Consider the following 20,428-nt stretch of genomic DNA (forward strand, 5'->3'; position numbering starts at 1 on the left):
TTTTTTGGCATCTCCATGTGGTCCTGTTCGGTATCGCAATTTGGCTTCTCTAAAATATAAAAAATCTCTTTGCTGTTGCACTGTACACATATATCATTTGGTTCTTTGGTGTCCTTTTGGAGTTTCTAAGTGTCCTTTTTTGGAAAGTCATCAAAATTTATCTTGAAAAAAGCTTGCAGAAAATATAGCTTTTTGAGAGTCACCCTTCAATCTTTTGGTTTACTTTGCTGGATATAGCAAATGATGACAAAATAAACATTTGAAAGAAGATAAATGGTCTATGCTTAATTTCATGAAGTGTGCGAATAATCACAGAAAAAGGATGTGATTAATCCGATTAAAAATGGTAATCGATTGACAGCCCTAGTTTATACATTTATATATTCGTATTCTTATATTATATTATATTATATTATATTATATTATATTATATTATATTATATTATATTATATTATATTATATATAAATATATTTAATATATAAACATAACATATTTTTCTTAAATATATGCATGCATGTGTTTGTATTTATATATACATAATAAATATACACAGTATACACAGATATTTTGTAAACAAAAACTTTTATTTTGGATGCGATTAATCGCGATTAATCGTTTGACAGCACTAATAATTATACATATACAGTATATTAGGACTAGTGTCCCACTTTTACTGTATTTTTTTCTTTATTTCATTAGCTACATTTTGTCTTGAATTGGTCAGGAATATTGAAATGTTAAACATGATTTTATTGCTAACATTTCATTAGCATTAGTGTTGCTAAAACAGCAGTGATTTAGAATCGCAGTATAATGTTGATTCAGGGACACTACTGTTTTCACATTGCAGTTGATTCTTTTTGTTAATTTCAACGATCATTCAAAATCAACAAGAATCTAGAATTAACATCAGCAACTACTGAAATTGTAACACTGTTTCAACATTATCTGAGAGTGCAGAACTGATATTGAACCAACATTACTTTGTAACTCATTCAGTGCAATTTTGCGTTCAACATTGACTTTGCATTGTTTCAATGGTTGCTTGCTATCTGGGTACGCTCGGTTTATGCATGATAATTCACAATTAGAAAGTGTATTTACCTTAAAGTGTACAGTATACGCCCGTCGTTCCATATCCGAAGCATGCGATTAGGTGTGGTGATCCAGTGGGCATCTGCCTTCTTAGAGTTGCGGAAAAACGTGTCAGGAATCCAGATTTTTCCCACCATGTTGCTGTTGAGACGCAGAACCTTCATGGTGCTGTTGAACTTCAACCGCCTGTCATACCACGTCTGGGCGAAGAAGATGTCAATCGTGTACTCCTGAGGAATCGGAAAGGGCAGACCTTTCAGACGTTTGTGTGATTGACAAAGACAAAGCCAGTGCTTGAATGCATAGCCCTTAGTCCCAATGAGAATAAGTATTCAACTTTGAGAAGAGAAGGGATTTGGATCATAAAATGTGGAGGATTGGCTATTTTAAACAAGTTTGGCGCAAATTAATTAATACATAAACACTGATTAAATGCATGTTAAATCCTAATCCTGGTGCAAATTCAAACGAACACGGGAGACAACAGACTGTAGGATAACACTTGTTATATGTTTCGTACCATTTCATATGTACATGTTTAGGGACTGTCACAGCCCAAACTCCTTTTCTTACAGATGCATACCATACAGAAAAAAAGTTGCCAGTAACACTTGTGTTTATTTGGAGAACAGCCCACATCTCCAATGCATTTAATGGCAACAGGCCAAGCAGCATTTCTGTCCATGTTACAGAAAATGGGGACAAATGCAAATAGGAATTATTGATTACTAACAAATTTGGTTATATTCGATAAGTATTTGGGGTCTGTTTCAAAATGACAAACCATTTCATGCCCACAGAAATATTACCATGTATGCCTTTTGCAACCTCTTAAACTCTGTATTGCTGTCTTTTATTCATCAGTGTGAATTTTAAAGAGCAGGACAGGCCTGGAGTTCTAAAAAAGTGCTGATCAGAAAAAAAATATATACAGAAATAAACATTCTATAGAAATAAACATTAAATATATGAACCCCCTTGTTTTCAAATCAAACATATCACCACTTTATCAACAGGTCAATCTTAATAATTTGTATCTAAAGATTTGCTGTATTATAGACATAAGCCCCTTTCACACATTCAGACAGAAAATGACTGGTAAATTGCCATAAAAATTGGCATAACTTCGGTTTGAAGTCGCGTTATGCGATGTCTCTGGGCCAAAAGCAGCTGCATGAATGTGAACGTTTGACACAAAAATGAAAACATTAGCAAAAACACTGATCGCGTTTACCCCTCCATGTTTACAAACACAACACCGGGAGCCGCAGCCGTTAAGAGATCATTTCTGGTTAATGTTTTCACAGAATTTACCAGTATTTTGAAACTGATGTGTGAATGGTACATAATCGGAAAAAAGACGGAACGCACAGCAACAGCATTTTTGTATTTACCGGTAAAGTCGTTCCGGTAATTTTACGGCAATTTACCGGTATTACTGTCTAAAAAGGGGCTATAATTTCCATTTTGTTTCCATTGTTTCGGTTTTCTCTAACTGTGTTTATTTGCTGTTTCTGTTCGCTTCCATGGTTTCTGATTATGTTCACCTGTGTCTTGTTTAGTTGCTTGTTATCTCTTGTGTGTATACATAGCCATATGTTTCAGTTGATATTTGTTCATTATTTGCTAATTTGTTTAGCTGTTATGTTTGTGGTTCCCTTATGGTTGTCTCTTTGTTCTTGAATTATCGTCTTGAATTAAAAGTTGCAATTAGATACTCGCCTCAGTCCTGGGACTGACAGAGAATACTGGACAGTATTCACTCCTTTAATTGTATATCTCCCAGAATTACCTTTGTTTGGACATACAATGTTCAGTTACTGCAGATATCCTGAATGAGTATCCGTTTCCGCCACTGAATATATAAAAAAAGGTCATTGTGACTTTTTCTCACAATCCTGGCTTGCAATTGAAAGTTATAAAGTCATTGCATGATATGAACTCGCAATTCTGAGAAATTCAAGTCAGAATTGTGAGATACAAATTGTAAGAAAATAGTATTTTTCCCCCCTCAGAACTCGACTTTATAACTCACATTTGCAGGTTCATATCTCCAAATTCTGAGAAAAGTCAGAATTGCAAGGAAAAAAGTGAGAATTGTGAGATTATATCCCTCAATTCTGACTTTATTTTTCTTGCAATTGCGAGTTCATATCTCACAATTACGGCTTTATAACTCACAACTGTGAATTTATATCACACAATTCTGAGAAAAAAGTAAGAATGGTGAGATGAAAAGTTGCAATCGCCTTTTATTTTTTATTCAGTGGCAGAAACAGGCTCCCATACAATTTAAGCATTAATAAACATCCAAAATAAACAGGCTACAAAAATTATAGATTGCATTGCAATTTATAATATCACTCTGACATACAGTACATGTAAGAATACCAGCGTCACAGCTTTCAGTTTCTAATGTTAATAGCATTTGTGTATAAAAAATATGCTAATTCATTATAAAATAAAAATGCATTTTCTGAAAGAAACACTATATACTTTTATATTCATAAAAATGTGTTAGAGGATATCTCTTACCATGTTGATGGCATTTACTGGACCAATACTGTTGACAAACATGTCTGTGTGGATCACGGTTGGTTTGACTGTAGAGAGCAGGGGAGAGAAACAAGAATGTAAAATTAGTTCAGAGTAAATTTAATGAGGTTTATTAAGGTTATAACAATGGAGTGTTTTTTTTTTTTAACAAAACCAATCAGAGCACATGAAAAAAGCCAGATGAACATATTATCTGATGCTCTTGTTAACATTATATACTGACTTCAAAGGATATTCATTAAATCTCTATTTGTGTTCTACAGAAGAAAGTAAGTAATAAAGACAACATAACACTGAGTAAAAAAGACAGACTTAGTTTTAATTTGATTTTTTTTGTGATCTATGCACATGTTCCACTAACATTACACAAACAGAAAGTTCCTAGAAAACGTTTGTCAACACTAAATCTGTGGTTGCATAATTTAAAACAACTTCTGTTTAGGAAATGTTTTGCTTGATATTTAATGCAATGGAATTCATATGACAGAGGCACCCATATATTTACATGGAGCATGGATGCTAAATATTTAGAATGTAATCAACCATTAAAGGAATAGTTCACACTAAATTAGCATCACATTTAGCATCACAGCCCAGTTTTCATTTACAGATTTCACAACAAATTCACAAAACTAAAACTAACTTTACTCATGGTTGCCAACTTTGGTTGCATGTTTGGAGTGAGATTTTAATGACAAGGGCTGAATCAATGAATAAAAAAATTTATAAAAATGGAATTATTAAATAAGTATGTAAGTAAGTAAGTACATACACATTTTTTAATTAAACAATGTTTTACTGAACAAATTGCTCTTTCTTTAAATAAATTCAATTAGAATTAACATTTTCTTTAAATCTACCTCATTAAAAATAAAATAAAAATCTACCTCTGCTCTAAACTATAGGGAGCCCTTTTACTTTAGGTTACAATTAACAACAGAGCACAAACTTAAATTTAATTACTATTTATTTTTAACTATAATAATCAACACTCAAATAAAAAAAACTTCTAAATTATTCAATTTCTATTTTTTGTTGAAATATAATCCACTTACACAGTGGCTGCCATATCTTGTTTCATAAAAGATTTATTTAAATATAGCATACATTAAGACATCACTAACAGGTAAAGTAAAATATAATGAGTATATAGTCTAATTTTACGCGAAATGCTCTTCTCTAGACTTAATTTCTCTGGTGAACTGACAAGCTGTTGGACACTGAAGACTTGCCTGAGGTAAATAAAATGTTACGTAACATTTTGTTTACAAACCGTTTTAATCGCATCTTTCCGCAAGTGAAACACTGATTGTGCGATTACACGAGGCATGAGATGCTAATTCATGTTTATTAGAAATAAATTCTATGTTGAATCAAATCAAATATTTCTTTCTGAAGCTACTTAAAAAAAAAATTAGAAAAGCATCAAACTTAAAAAAAAAATGTAATAAGAAAAATTAATTGCATGTAGCGTCTCGACCAATCTGACACACTAATTTTTATTTGATTTAACAAATCAATTATTCATTAGAACGTGTTCATTGTTTGCTCATAACCGGAGTCAATAATCATGCAGATTTACGTTACAAGCTTATAGAATTGTACAGTAAGAAAGTTATTTCCCTTAACCAGGAAATTAACGTTCTTAGAATTGACAAGACAGTTGACCCTGAGTGGTCAGCTAAATATCTACAGCGGATCTAAAATATTCATAATTAATCATAACTAGTTATGGTTAATTATTCATATTTCCTGTCATGAGCTGATTCGTTACATGCACATCAAATCTGGCTGGATAATTTAATCGTTTGTAGTCATTTCTCAGCCAGATTTGATGTGCGATTAATTTGCGATTAATTAGATTAATCGGCACATTGTGTAATGAATTAGATTTAGTGTGATTACTTAGATTTTTAATCGCTTGGCAGCCCTAGAATACACTTTAGAATTAGGGAATGCACAGCATTTTTTTGTTATTTGACGAGATTTAGTGATGTAGCGTGAGAGTGTGAGACTGAGCTTGAAAGTGTGCGTACAAATCAGAGGAATCATTTAAAATGTGACAAATCAGAGACAGTTCTCTGTATTCCTTCAAAGAAACGTGCCACACCTCAGACATAGACCTAGACAAAGGCACTGATTTTGGTAGATTGGCAAAGTCATTTTCACAAAAAGCTGAAAATAAAAAGCTTTTATACAATTTTGCACCAATTTAAGAAGCCTCAAACACACATATGACATAGGGACAAAAATTTATTAATTGTGGCCATGAATTAAGAATTTGTTCCCTTGATTTATGAATTTTAGTTAAATTGTGACAATGAATTAACAGTCTTTTCATTTGTGGCCATGTTTTAATTCATTCCCTAGTTTTGATTAGGAAATTAATTACTACATGTCCATGATTTACAAAAACGAGGGAAATAATTAATACATCCTGGGGAACAAATATATATATATATATATATATATATATATATATATATATATATATATATATATATATATATATATATATATATAAAATCCGTGGGGTCAAAAGCTCCTGTGTTAAATGATATAGTGCAATGGAGATCAGGAGTTTGTGTAATCACATCTCATCTAGGGTTTCTGTAACAGTATATCTTTGCCTGTCCATTATTCTGAGTGCTATGCATGCTGAGTTCAGTACATAAAGTGATTACATTCTCTTCATGCTGAAAACGTAAACCGCAGAAGGCTGTGCACTCAAATCTCATCTCATGTGGTCCAGGAACGATAACTCTGTTACTTTTTCTCTTTCTCCAATGTGTGTTTTTGGCCCAAAGATGCATGGATCTTTTACTCTTTTACCATGCAAACTACAAGAATAAAGTTTGCTGATGGTTTGATGTTTTTGGCTTATAAAACTTTGTCTAAAAGTTTTAACCTCGAAGGTTTTATGGTCAGACAGACAGAGAGTAAGTTAGATGAAGACCGGAAAATCAATAAACACTATGAACACCACATTAAATCCCTTTAGAGCCCATTAAACTTCAACTGACCCCTCGGAAACCACATCAAACCAGTTCAGACCCAAATAAACCTCTTAAAACCCATTAGACATCATAAGAGCACTAAGAAACCTCAAGAGACCACATGTTTCTAGGCATTACTTTAATGTTTCTATAGTTAACATGTAGCTAGCATTGTTAACATGTTTCAGCATGTTTGGTGCTTGCACTCAAAGGGCTGTAACCCCTGATGTAATTATTATTCCTCCCCAAATGTTGTCTAAGGCAGCCCTATGAACTGTAGGATGGAGACTAATGAAATTTGGCACACTTAAAGGGATGGCCCTCAAAAGTAATTTGATTAATTCTGGTGTCTCTAGGGCCAACTCTATTGTGCCACCACAAGTTTAAAAATTCTTAACTTCTGAACCCTTTGATCTTAAGATCAAAGATCAAAGATAAGATCTTAGTTTATCTCATGCGGATCAAAGTTATATGTTACATTAAGGCCTCGTCCATTACAGTAGTTGTTGAAATGCACTGTATTGCATTTTTTCACTACTCCGTCAAATTTTGTCAGATGATTAACATTTGGCTCAGATGATTACTGGACCTAGCTGCACAGAAATGACTGAACAGAGCTTAGCATGGATATTTAATTAATAATAATAATAATGTTTTATTTATATAGCGCCTTTCAAAACCCAAGGACGTTGACGTCTAAGTTGATAGATAACATGAACACAAATATACAGTCACATGATCAAAAAAATAAAGCAGACAGAGATAATCTTATGTTCCAGATAAGTAATACAAGCGAGCATGGAATTGAAAAATGAGGCAGACAGTCAATTAACATAAGTGAGTTTTGAGATCAGTTTCAAAGGTCTGGAGTGAAGAGACAGCAGCACGAAGGTTTTGAGGAAGTTTGTTCCAGAGCTTAGGAGCTGAAATGCTAAAAGCCCTGCCACCCACACTAGAAAGTCTGAACTTGGGTACTGCAAGCAAATTCCCAGAACTCGATCTTAGAGTATTGCATAGGGACATAAGCGTGAATTAATTCAGAGAGGTACAAAGGTGCAGAACCATGACAAGCTTTGAGTATCTTAAACTGAATTTGATAGATAACGGGGAGCCAATGTAATTGCTGTAAGATAGAAGTGATGTGGGTTGATTTTTTGTGTAAGGGCATGAGCAGCTGCATTTTGAATTAGCTGTAAGCGATTAAGTGCTTTGTTAGGTAGGCCATATAACAAGGAGTTACAATAGTTCAGGCGCAAAGTTATAAAAGCATGAATAACAGTTTCAGCATCTTTGAAATTTAGTGATTGTCGTAAACGGACAATATTGCGAAGTTGGTAAAAACAGGACTTGACAAGCTGGATGATATGAGGTTCAAAGCATAGTGTAGAATCAAATAGTACACCAAGATTACGTACTGTAGGGGAAGGATGTACTATAACTCCATTGATATTAATAGAAAAGTCAAGATGAGAGGAGACAAAGGATTTTGGGCCAACTAACAGAATCTCTGTTTTTTCAGTATTCAATTTTAAGAAATTCTGAGCAATCCATACTTTAAGATCATGTAGGCAAGATGTTAAAGAACTAGGAGGAAAACAGAGTTGGGCTGTGCAGAAAAATTAATTTGCGTATCATCAGCGTAACTGTGGAAATTTAGACCATGGACTTGACGATCTGACCCAGAGAAAGCATGTAGATAAAAAACAGAAGTGGACCAAGAACAGATCCTTGAGGCACTCCACGGGAAGAAGTGACAGAACGAGACTTGTGTGTATCAATGCTAATATACTGCTGCCTGTCTGAAAGATATGAGCTTAGCCACTGCAGGACAGTTCCTGTAATGCCGACCGCAGACAAACGAGACAGGTGTATAGGATGACAAACAGTATCAAAAGCTGAGCTCAGGTCCAAGAGAACTAGAACGACACCAGTATCAGAGGCAAGGAGAAGGTTGTTCACTACTCTTAGAAGCACAGTCTCTGTACTGTGGAGAGGACGAAATCCAGACTGAAAAGGTTCATGCAAATTGTTTTTGTCCAAATGATACTGTAGTTGTGTGGCGACCAGTTTTTCTAAGAACTTAGACAAAAAGGGAAGGTTGGAGATTGGTCTAAAATTACCCAGGACAGTTTCGTCATGGCCAGGTTTTTGAGTACTGAGGTGATCATGGCTACTTTCAGTTCAGGCAGTACTTAATCAGTCATAAGGGATCTACAGTGGGTACGGAAAGTATTCAGACCCCCTTAAATTTTTCACTCTTTGTTATATTGCAGCCATTTGCTAAAATCATTTAAGTAAAATTTTTTTCCTCATTAATGTACACACAGCACCCCATATTGACAGAAAAACACAGAATTGTTGACATTTTTGCAGTGAGTGATAGGTATAATGAGGCCGGTCAAAACATTTTTGAGCAGATGTGTTGGTATTGGGTCTAACTGACAGGAAGAGGAGTTAAAGGAACACGCCACTATTTTTGAAAATAGACTAATTTTCCAACTCCCCTAGAGTTAAACAGTTGAGTTTTACCATTTTCGAATCCATTCAGCCGATCTCCGGGTCTGGCGGTAGCACTTTTAGCTGCAGCTTAGCATAGATCATTGAATCTGATTAGACCGTTAGCATCGCGCTCATAAATGACCAAAGAGTTTCGATATTTTTTTAAAAACTTGACTCTTCTGTAGTTACATCGTGTACTAAGACTGACGGAAAATGAAAAGTTGCGATTTTCTAGGCCGTTATGGCTAGGAACTATACTCTCATTCCTGCGTAATAATCAAGAAACTTTGGTTATTTTTGAACGAGATGCTAACGGTCTAATCAGATTCAATGATCTATGCTAAGCTGCAGCTAAAAGTGCTACCGCCAGACCCGGAGATCGGCTGAATGGATTCGAAAATGGTAAAAATCAACTGTTTAACTCTAGGGGAGTTGGAAAATTTGCCTATTTTCAAAAATAGTGGCGTGTTTCTTTAAGAGTTCATAATCAGCTGTTCAACCACAGATGTATTGGTGAGTGTAAAGTTAGAGAATGGATAGGGTATCTGAGAGGCATATGGATCTGAAGGAGAAGAGGAAGATAAAGATTGATAGATATCGTCAGTTTTGTGTATTAAAATCAGAAAGATTTCACAGCGGTCAGAAGATCCATTATGAAAGGGAGATGGCGGTTTGATAAGTTTGTTGAGCTCAGAAAATAGGGTTCTGGGTTTATACCTTGCTTTGTTAATTGACTGACGGTTCTTAAAAGTTTAATTAGTTGTTATGCTTTCAGATGATATCGCAACTGAACATCTTTATAAAAAGTTAAGAGAAGCAGATTTGTTTTTTTGGAAAGTGATTTCGAAAATGTAAATAGTATACCCAACACAACTCAAACACAAGTGAACTTAAATAAAACCCCAGCTGAAAGAGTGAATCAGAAAGATGCAGTATTCCCACATTATACGTTGTATGCTTGGACAGTCAAACGGACACTATCAAACACTGAATCAAGGTTTGTAATTGAGAGGGAGTTTGGTGTGTTATTAAAGTTATTAAATCAACATGTAAAGAGGTTCAGTGGAGATTAAACATGTATTTGAGTCAGTTATTAAACAAAAGTACACACTTGCTGAACTACCTTCAGTAGCTCAGATCTGAATGTAAAAAAAGAAACCGAACCTACCTCCGATGTCTGGCCGCAGCTTGTTATCGTAGCCATCTAGTAAGCTGTTCAAAATATGTGTGACGTCGCTCTCGTACACTTTGGGGGTCAGAACCCACGTTTTGTTTGTCACTTCATCATCATCACTTTCCAGCTGGACAGAGCTAAAGGGGAAAGAAAAACAAAAAAGTGAATCAAAGTGGCTAATCTGTCACTCTTTTACATGTCCTACTTTCAACATTTTCATAAATGCACTTTTATTTCTGTGGTCTCTAGAATGTAAGCTCATGTTGACTTTGGATTGACAACATAGCAGATGTCCATCTGATCTGGTTCTACTCTTATTCATGATCTTGTTAACAAGCCGTCAAGCGAGTATCCTGTAAATCTTATTTTCCACCTGAAAGCAGACACATTTTGCTGAAATGTTTTCCAAAGAGCCACTAATGAATGTTTATCTAAATGACACAGTTTGTGAAGGAAGGAAGGAAGAGGCTTCAATGTCCACTCAGATGAAGAAGAAAATTGTTTTCTTTACTTGAAATACTGGAGTGCAATCGTGTAGTTTCATCTACATTTTGATCACCGTTCTGACCGTGGGACTTAAACTTGCCCACATTCAAGTGTTAATAAAAAAAGAATGCATGGAGCTAGAATAAAATGGTTTGTTTTTATAAAAATCAGAGGTTCTGTTCTTTCTTTTGACATATTGCATGTTCAGATATTCATACAACACAATATTCTGGGGCACATGAACATTTTGTGAAAATGATAAAAAATGCTGGCACCTAATAAACTATTATTCCAAGAACACTTGACTGATCTCTGAATCTTTTGCATAGAGCACATGGAAATGTTAACAACGTTCATCAAAACAGAGAAATCAATTACATACAAACACATGGTATCTAAAATAGCAATTATAAATGACAAAAAATGAAAAGCAATGCTTCTCCTGGGCTTTACACAACAGATGGAAGCAGATTCGGATGCACTGTTCTTAACTCTACTGAACTGAAAATGGCTGCTGTGATTTCCATAATTGGACACGTGACCGTGAAACGCAACAAAGTTTTTAAAAAGGCCATTTAACTAGAACCATAAAAAGAGCGCCATCTAGAGGAGAACAAAGATAACGTTTAGTCTTTGCAGAGTGTAGGTGTGCTGGTGGAGGCTGGTGACAGACAGACGTACAATAATAATGTTGCATTAGAGGAGGAAATGTGCTCTCGCTCCGTCTTTCTCGCTGGCAGCGCTCCCAGAATCAGATTGTGAGGGGAAGGTGCGACAAACGCAAGCCTCTGTTTTGCATCTACAACATTATCTCATGTGTTCTATGAGAATAGGCTAGAAATCATTTTAATCACATGCTAATGTGTTTCATAAACTACCTGCTTGTGTTAAGAGTAGAGTTTATGTTTGTATTGCAGTGCACAGCTGCTATCTATCTATCTATCTATCTATCTATCTATCTATCTATGTAATTTATTAAAACATTAAAGTATATCAGAGGCAGAGTGATGCAATCATTCTCAAATGAATACTGAGGACCTTGGCAAAGCAATCAGACAACAATGGATGGTGTGAGGCAGTAACCATGGAGTCAGTAGAAGACAGAAAAGCAGATCTTTGAGAGAAACATGACTGAGAGCTGTGCTGCTCTGGTGACTTCAGAAACATTTCAGAACGGCAAGACTGTAACACTTTCAAGGCATTGCATTGTACATTAATATACTAAATATACTAAAATGTATTTGAAATGCATTTATTTCATGCTAATACATTTACATATTTATGTACTGAATGAAAACACCCAGCAGTTGTACTTGAACTGGTATACAGTGGGTACGGAAAGTATTCAGACCCCCTTAAATTTTTCTGCTAAACTGAAACAACTAATTTTGTGCTTAATGCACTTTTATTGTGTGGAAGTAGTGCTAAAGTCCAACTAAAGATATATTGAAGTATATTTGATTGTGTTATATTAGTGGCGCTATTGCAAGTATACTCCAGGTACACTTTAAATATCTTGCATTTAAAGGCTGATATCATTCAAAGATCATACAATCTTCATCAGCAGTGACATCAAAACACATTTTAGGCTTAATATTAAGAAATGTGCATTGTGCAAAAGTAGTACTCCAAATAAAGTTTAATTATATTTTTTATATCAGTAAATCTCGAGCGATATGTCAGTCAATATAGATCTGAACTATACTTAGTATGAAATAAATGTATTTTAAATATATTATTGGCACCTCATCATGCCAGTCTTTTCAACAACAAACAGCTTCTGAAGCCCATTTAAAACCTTCCTGCTGAACTCTACGCATATTCATTTTAAGCAGTTCACAAAAATTAAGACTTTTAGCATCCCAGAACAATTTGAACAATAAATTGAGCATCAATTAGACCCGTCACGATGATTACATAATTGTCTCATCAAGATGTTAGTGGATTATTACTAATAACTGTGATCATTGGGCACTTTACATTTCAATTACACATTGCATATATAATAATGTATATGTATATAATTGCATTATTATTGTGTTTACATTATTGTATACTGTATATACAATAATGTAATATATACTCAACTACAGAAAGTCTTCATTCATGTAAAATGAAAGCTTGTGGGTTTAATTGGACTGCCCTAAAAAGAAATTGCAAGAGAACTGCTGCCTTTCAATTAATCACTGATCAGTTATCATCTAATAACAATTAATTACCTGCAATAATAGTGATAACAGCATATAAGTGACAGGCCTAATATCAATGAAGTTAATATATTTCACACTTTTTTCCAGCAGATTAATTGATGCGCCTGTAATGTGAAACTTAAAAAAATAAAAAAAACCAATATCATACAGAGCTGGAGTGCACTGGAGCTGCTCTTCTACTGAGAACACTAGAAATGGAGAGTTTAGAATGCAATGTACTATACTACACATATTAAGAGTGCATTTTCAGATGCCTGTTCCAGTAATAGACATATTAGAAATAAAACCATAAATATAGCCTCAAATGGTGATTTTCACGAATGACTGAAGTAGACGATACAGTGATACAATGGCCATGCAAAAACAACAACAACAAAACATTATAGAAGTATTATAGTATGTATTATAGCAGAATATACAAATAATACTGAATTAGTCTCAGTTGCACAGCTATCCATCATCTTTTTTCCCATTAGAACAGCTGTGGCCATTTGTAAATTGAATGCTATTTGCTGCATGATATTGCACACCAGTGTTTCATACCATATTATTGTAATGTATTGTCTTAATTATAAACACACTGGTTTATATAAGTTAATATAAGTGCACATTTTATTCTTCTCGTTATTACTCTACAGCTGACTCTACAGACTGACATTCACAGAAAACGGCTTACTTCTGCGTTGAAAAATCTTAAAGTTTTAAACAAATATGTCATTAGTAATATAACAATATATAACAATAATTTAACATTTAATGATCTATATAAGCATTTTAGACATCACAGATCTCTCTCTCTCTCTCTGTATATATAAATACACTACACGTCAATATACTGAACTATTTATGGAGATTTTAACCTGAGACCTAAAAGGATTTCCTATCATGTGCTTTCCTCTGGACAGCATTAGTATTACAGCTGATCTTTTAGAAATTGCTGTCAGTCCCAGGAGCATCAGGGTCATTCCTGAAATTCCTGAAAAAATGTGTACCAAGTTTTTCAAATAACAGTAAATGGCAGAAACTTTTTAGTGAGGAAATGGATCAAATATAATCAGCTGATTTGGGGGCACCGGAAGATTCATAAGACTTAACGGGAATTACCAGCAAGAACTTGCTATTGTAGTTTGATGCTGTAACAAACAATACCATGTTTGTTTGTTTATCCAAATGAAATTGGAAGAATATATTAGCATCTGCCAAGGATAAGAGGCAAAACCATTTCTAACAATCCCACCAATCTCTATGACTGTTTCTGATGCACAGATGCTTTTAGGGAAGAAAAAGAATAATAATAACTAGAAAAGAAAGGCAGAACAACTATATACACTGCTTGAACCATTAACAAACACTCTCGCCTGGATTGGAAAATAAGCTTTAAATTAAAAATTCCTTGCAGTGTACTTGAGATGCAGGTCTTTATTAACCCCCTAAGCACATAACCAATGACAGTAAAATAACAAATAAATGATTTTTACGAGTTTAATGAGTTCATTTATTCAGAATCAGTGTTGGGGAAAGATACTTTTAACAGTAATGCATTACAATATTGCGTTACTTCTTAAAACAGTAACTAATTGTGTTACTTTGCTACTTTTTATGGAAAGAAATTTGTTACTTTTGCGTTACTTTTTTAAACTGATTACATAACTCATGCTACTTGTAATGTACATTACCTCCAACACTGTTCAGAATGCAATGTTAAGCCTAAAATGATCTCTATTTAATATGAAAGGTTAACCCAGAGTTAGCCTAACCTTTCTTAAAGACACATTAAGGTCTGCGCTGATAGTCTCGTGGGCAGCTTGCCCACATTATACCTGGTTTAATGTTTTTTGAAGGAAACTAATGGGACATGAGCTGCCAAGTCCAATGTTGGCTTCCACAATGTGCATTTTCTAATTTGTTTTGCAGCCAAAGGTCCTAAAAAGGCTTCATTTTCTTCATGCAAAGTATAATGGTACAATATAATGGCATACAACAATATACTACGAAATTGTTTCAATTTTGCAATGAACTATCTTATGTGTGAGGAACTAACTTGAACCTGACTGCGTGGCTCAGATGGCTTCTGTGTGGTGGTGGTGAGAGCCATTGCATCAGATTTTCATTTCATCCTTATTGAGTATAATGAAATAACATGTCTGCTTAGTGCAATTCAAAAATCAGCCCATGCAGCAATGCAGGAAAACGCTCACCGTAACCCTTTTTGTAAGCTCATAATGAAAAGGAGATGATATTTCCCTTGATGGGACGCTGATGCCATTTTTGTTTATTGGGCCCAGCTCCTCCACTGAATTACATCATCTGGTGCATGTAGCCCACTTATCCATCACTAGGACAGCCAGAAGAAATCAGATGTCCCCATCTACACTGTCCTGAAGATAAGGAGCTATTAACAATACATCAGCTGAGCTGTAATGGCCTTCAGTTCCCTAATTAGATGACCTTTAAACAGTCTGGATATTCACAGATCTTAAAGCTTAATCCTAACTAAATAAGATCGGTCACACGTTATTCTTATGTCCGATTCTCACTACTACTAACAATAAACTAGACCTTTTCCTCAGTAAACTCTTAATTTGCTGCTTATTAATAGCTAGTAAGGTAGTTGTTAAGTTTAGGTATGGTCTAGGATTAAGTGATCTAAAATATGCAGAATAAGACATTAATATGTGCTTTATAAGTAGTAATAAACAGCCAATCTGCTAGTAATGTGCAATGCTAGTTAATAGTTTGAATTGGTCCTTAAAATTAAGTGCTACCATAAGATCACTTTGGAGTTTAAATAGGGTCAGATTTAATATTCAAACATTTGATACATTATTGCAGCTTTTGTCGACTGGTTTCATTTCAGGCCTGTTTACTTTGCTCTCCTAACTATGCATGATTATATTTTGGGGCTGCAAGTCACCAACTGAGAGCCACTGATTTATGAAACTGGACCAACATTGATTTTTTCCCCCTTTTTTAACTACAGCCTATTTTTTACTACTGCCCTTTTCAATTTGTTTTAAGCAAGGAAGTCAAAGACATAGCACATATCTGTATTTATGGATCAGTAACAGTAAACGTGCTGAGTTCTGGACATTTGGGAAGATGAGATTCACTTCTGAATATCATCTGCGACACACCGCATGCATTTGGGAGTCAACTTTCAAACATCTGAGCTTTGGTTCAGAACATCTTACGTGATGAGGTTGAGGTGTTACTACAGGCCTTGCTCTTAAACCAGCATGCTGAGAGATATCAAAGGCAGCAGCAATCTTTTCATCACACCACAAGTCAGTGTATATTAGTCCCTGTGGTGCGACTCCAGATGAAAATGTCATGCAGTCTTGGGGTGCCGCCGACACGTGCCACGTTGACAGCCATCTGATGATCCCCTTGAATCTGACACCTGCCTGCTATTCCTTATGGGTCAGAAAAATATACCCTCATATCATTCAAACAGCCGAATCAACAAAGTAATTAAGGTGTAAAGTAGTAGAACACCTATAGTCTTTAGTAGAGCGATAACCCTGAGTGTCAGTATTAGCAGCTCCGTCAATGCTATTCCTTCACTGATAATCAATCAATGAGTTCAGCACTGTTAAGAACAATTACTGCTCCTAGGTTTGCACAGCTCCTGTATTGACAGTTGTAATCCCTCAATAACTGTACACAATGTCTAGCTGTCCTTTCCCAATCAATTATCACTAGCCTATCTCAAATTCTGGACGGATGCCCTATGTGAAATTGGCTGGGATGTATGTATGATAGAAACTTGTTATGACATCAAATCTGTGACTGATAACAAAAATATTTATCTCATTATCCCGACAATGGAAAGCAAGCATTATATTACAAAGTACTGGAACATAAGCAGGCTTTTACTATAATTACAATAGATGCTTTTGTTAGTAATCTCCTCGAATGTAGAAAGCCCATGTGACTGATGCAACTAAAAGGTGATAAAATACACAATGTTTTCATTTAAATTTGTATGCTTAGCATCCCCCCTAGGTCAAAATCCCCCCGAAAACTAAAAAATGAACACATACAGTGATTTGTGATAATGAATATCCAATAATATGGGTGCATATCAAAATAATAGCTTCATTTCACAATTACTAGTAGTTTTACTTTTGCACGCACTGCACTGGGCTCTCAGGGAACCAAACATAAAGTAAATGCATCTCAACAAAACATGACACTTAAGACCCTGTCATTTTATTTCTTTGTTTCAGTGCTTTAATGTTATTCTTTGCTTCTAGTGCTCGTGTTGCATGTCCACGCTCAGACTGTGTAGTTACAGGCCAGAATTCCTCCTGATTCTTCATCAGCAGGTGGAGAGGAGGAGTCAGTCCCTGACTTAAATCTTCTTAAACAAACGTCTTGACTGAAATGGAATGAAATGCATCTATCCTGATTCTGTCCTGAATTTGGTTTAATGGCTGTTTGAATCATGACACACCTCCCGATTGAACACGGTCATTGTATAACTAGTATTAGTTATACTATTATTATAATTATTATAACGCGGACTACTCGATAGCTTCACACACCACTGCCTCATTTAGTGATTTTCTGGAGCTTGTTTAAAGGGGTTCGCCACCAGCAACGTAACAAAAAGTAGAAAAAAAAAACACCTGCAAGCTCCAATGTCGACAGATGTTAATCAGACTGCATCTACATATTGTGCAAAACATGCATGCATTCCTTTACTCCAAGGAGAACAGATTAGAGGAATCCATGGGAAATAGAGCATCACCGCAGACACTCACAGCCACATAAACGTTTGCGAACCAGCACATTATCATGATAAACCCGTCTGCTATGCTTACCTCAGAGGAAGATGGGCGATTAGAAAAGCCCACAGACAGAGCTTGAGCGAGATCGCAGGGATCGCCATCGCATTCAAGCATTTAGAGGAACAATGAAAAGAAGAAGCCATGATCACCATCTTGCTCTGTCTTCACGCAGACGGACGCGTCCCCTTTATTTACTGCCTTTCTTCGCTATGACACATAGCAGATCGCGTTGGCTTTCGCGTCTCAGCTCCTTCTCTACTGAAATAACACTGGCAGCTATCTGGAAATAAATGCAAGACCGGCTCCGGCACAACTGCTAAATGTGTGAATGCAGATGAAGTGTGTGATGCACGTCGCTGCAGCAATACAACACATGCGTGGTAGAGATGCAATCCAAGCGCTTCTATTAATACAATCTCTCCATTATCTCCAGATAATATTATAGCTACCACGCAAACAACGTCTTACACAAAGCATCAGCGCATGCATATTAAGGCATCTTAATTATTATTACTTTTAAACACAACGATATTTAATAAAAGGGAATCCGAATTGTAGGCTGCGTCGAACGCGACTTATTCAGAATTTAGATACTGTTTTGTGTAGGCTATTTTGTTAATGCATTTGAGCCATTTATTAATATTAGAATTAAAACACGCTGTTCTTTGACGAATAGGCTGTCTCTCTGCATTTGTACCTTGTTTTTTATTATTATTATTTTATATTTAATTCGTTTTTAATTCGCTTTTCTAGCTTGTTGGGGTTAAATGGATGTGGAGAGTTATGTAAGAATTATTTAACATGTCCATAAATGACAAAATTAAAGGTCGTGTGTGATTTAGAGTGTAAAGAGAGAGAGAGAGACTGTCATGATGTGAGCACAGGAAGCTGTCATTCCTCACAGCATGAGGAAAAAGAGAAGTGCATGGTAATTCCACGTGATATAGGCGACCAATCGCTGCGTACAGTTTACAGATGTCACATATGAGTCTAAACGGAGGTAGAGTGACAGCATTTTAGTGACAACAGCTATTTATGAGTAGAAACTCAGTTTCAGCACCATGTACAAATCTAGTTAGCATCAAGTGGAGGGGATTGTATTCCAGCACCATGGACAGCTCCTTAACTGGCTCCACTGTGAAATCATTGGGGAAACACAGTTTAGGGTGGCACCATACATCTATGCATGTATGTGTTTATTTATTAATTCACCATTTTTGCAACCCTCCTAAAAATAAAGAGATAAATAGGTCAAATTATTAAATTTAAGTCCACTTATCCTCTAGCAATGGAGAACACATTTGAATATCCCTTATATAACATAATGTGTCTAATGAATTAGCTAATGTTTTTAAGTGAGGCATTGTGGCTGAATGGTCCATCCACTTCTTTTAGCCACTGGGAAGGAATAAAATAGAAAACAGATTATAATTCATGCTCCTGGCCTGTTCTACTTTCCACTGATGTCAGCTTATGAACGCTCAGTATTAGTGCTCTGTGCAAAAGTTAGCCGCGGGACGTTTCGTGCCTGTGGTCATGCTTGGTTTGCTGAGAACACACAGCACATGCATTCATTTTCCTCTAATCGGTTAGATTATCAAAAATCATTTAACTCAAATACATGTCGGCAGCAACTGCCCAACTATGCTGTTGGTGAGACCATTGCTTGCATATTAAAATGTTGAACTTTTCTGTGTTTTCATATAATCATGTACCCCGCTTCTTAGTTTCTTAGGAGAGGTAAAAGGGAAAGTTTGCACAAAACTGTTTAAATAAAACAGAAATTATATAGAGATGGCAAAAGAGAAGCTTACTAAAAGGTGCTGAACTATGCCGTACACATCCCGGTTGAAGAAAGAAATGAGCATCTGTTCTGGGAAGAATTCTGCGGATAAATAATAATAATAATAATAAAACATAAATACATAATGATAAAGCCTTCATCCCCTCAGCTTGTTAAATTAGCATGCATGGCTGTTTGTTTCCATCGGCTCTTTTCCAGATGTCGAACAAAGGCTTGCAGAACAAAATAACGTATTTTAACAATAACATAAAAACAACAGGGAACAAAGAACAGAATGATGGACTAACAGACAACCATTACATGCAACAACTCACAGAGAATTAAAGAAACACTAGGGCTATATATACACAGGAGGCTAACAAGTTGAAAAAGATAAGATACAAACTGACTACAAACACCACGGGAGACAGAAAGTGACATAAAAGTCCAAGACGAGGCACAGAGAGCATGCACCAAAAACAAGAAACAGTTGATTTGTGAGGAGAGCAATCTCATTTATCTTCTAAAACCACAATATAACTGAATACCTCAACATTGCAAAAAAACAAAAAACAATATCCTTCAAAAATATATCTTTTAAAATGATTAATCAAAAAAAAAAAATGACAATGAAAATATTTGTTAATTGTTGCCCCATTGAAGACACACTGAGAGATATATCAATGAGATGGATGGATATGCTGTCATGTTGATATATATCAACAATATCAACAATATATTTCTAATGAATAATTCAACAATGTGTGGTAAAAAGAGATACTTACTCAGTCCACATACACCTCCCAGTCTTTCAGATGTGCTTGCTGAAAAGGA

At 35.3% G+C, this 20,428-nt stretch overlaps 1 protein-coding gene across 4 annotated transcripts in view; it reads right to left on the minus strand.

Moving 5' to 3' along the window:
* The window catches only part of gabrg2 (gamma-aminobutyric acid type A receptor subunit gamma2), a 45,704-nt gene extending 27,506 nt beyond the window's left edge, over positions 1-18,198 (minus strand). For all 4 annotated transcript variants that reach the window (XM_016296018.1, XM_016296017.1, XM_016296016.1 and 1 more), the window contains exons 1-4: positions 17,845-18,198; positions 10,317-10,459; positions 3,633-3,700; positions 1,107-1,327 (exon numbers count right to left, since the gene is read on the minus strand). In XM_016296018.1, the coding sequence (XP_016151504.1) occupies positions 1,107-1,327; positions 3,633-3,700; positions 10,317-10,459; positions 17,845-17,963 (551 nt within the window). In that variant the 5' untranslated portion in view covers positions 17,964-18,198. The remainder of the gene's footprint in view (positions 1-1,106; positions 1,328-3,632; positions 3,701-10,316; positions 10,460-17,844) is intronic.
* Between the last annotated feature and the right edge of the window lie 2,230 nt (positions 18,199-20,428).

The sequence above is a fragment of the Sinocyclocheilus grahami genome, unplaced genomic scaffold, assembly GCF_001515645.1.
Source record: "Sinocyclocheilus grahami isolate Dianchi unplaced genomic scaffold, SAMN03320097.WGS_v1.1 scaffold343.1, whole genome shotgun sequence".
Taxonomy (NCBI): domain Eukaryota; kingdom Metazoa; phylum Chordata; class Actinopteri; order Cypriniformes; family Cyprinidae; genus Sinocyclocheilus; species Sinocyclocheilus grahami.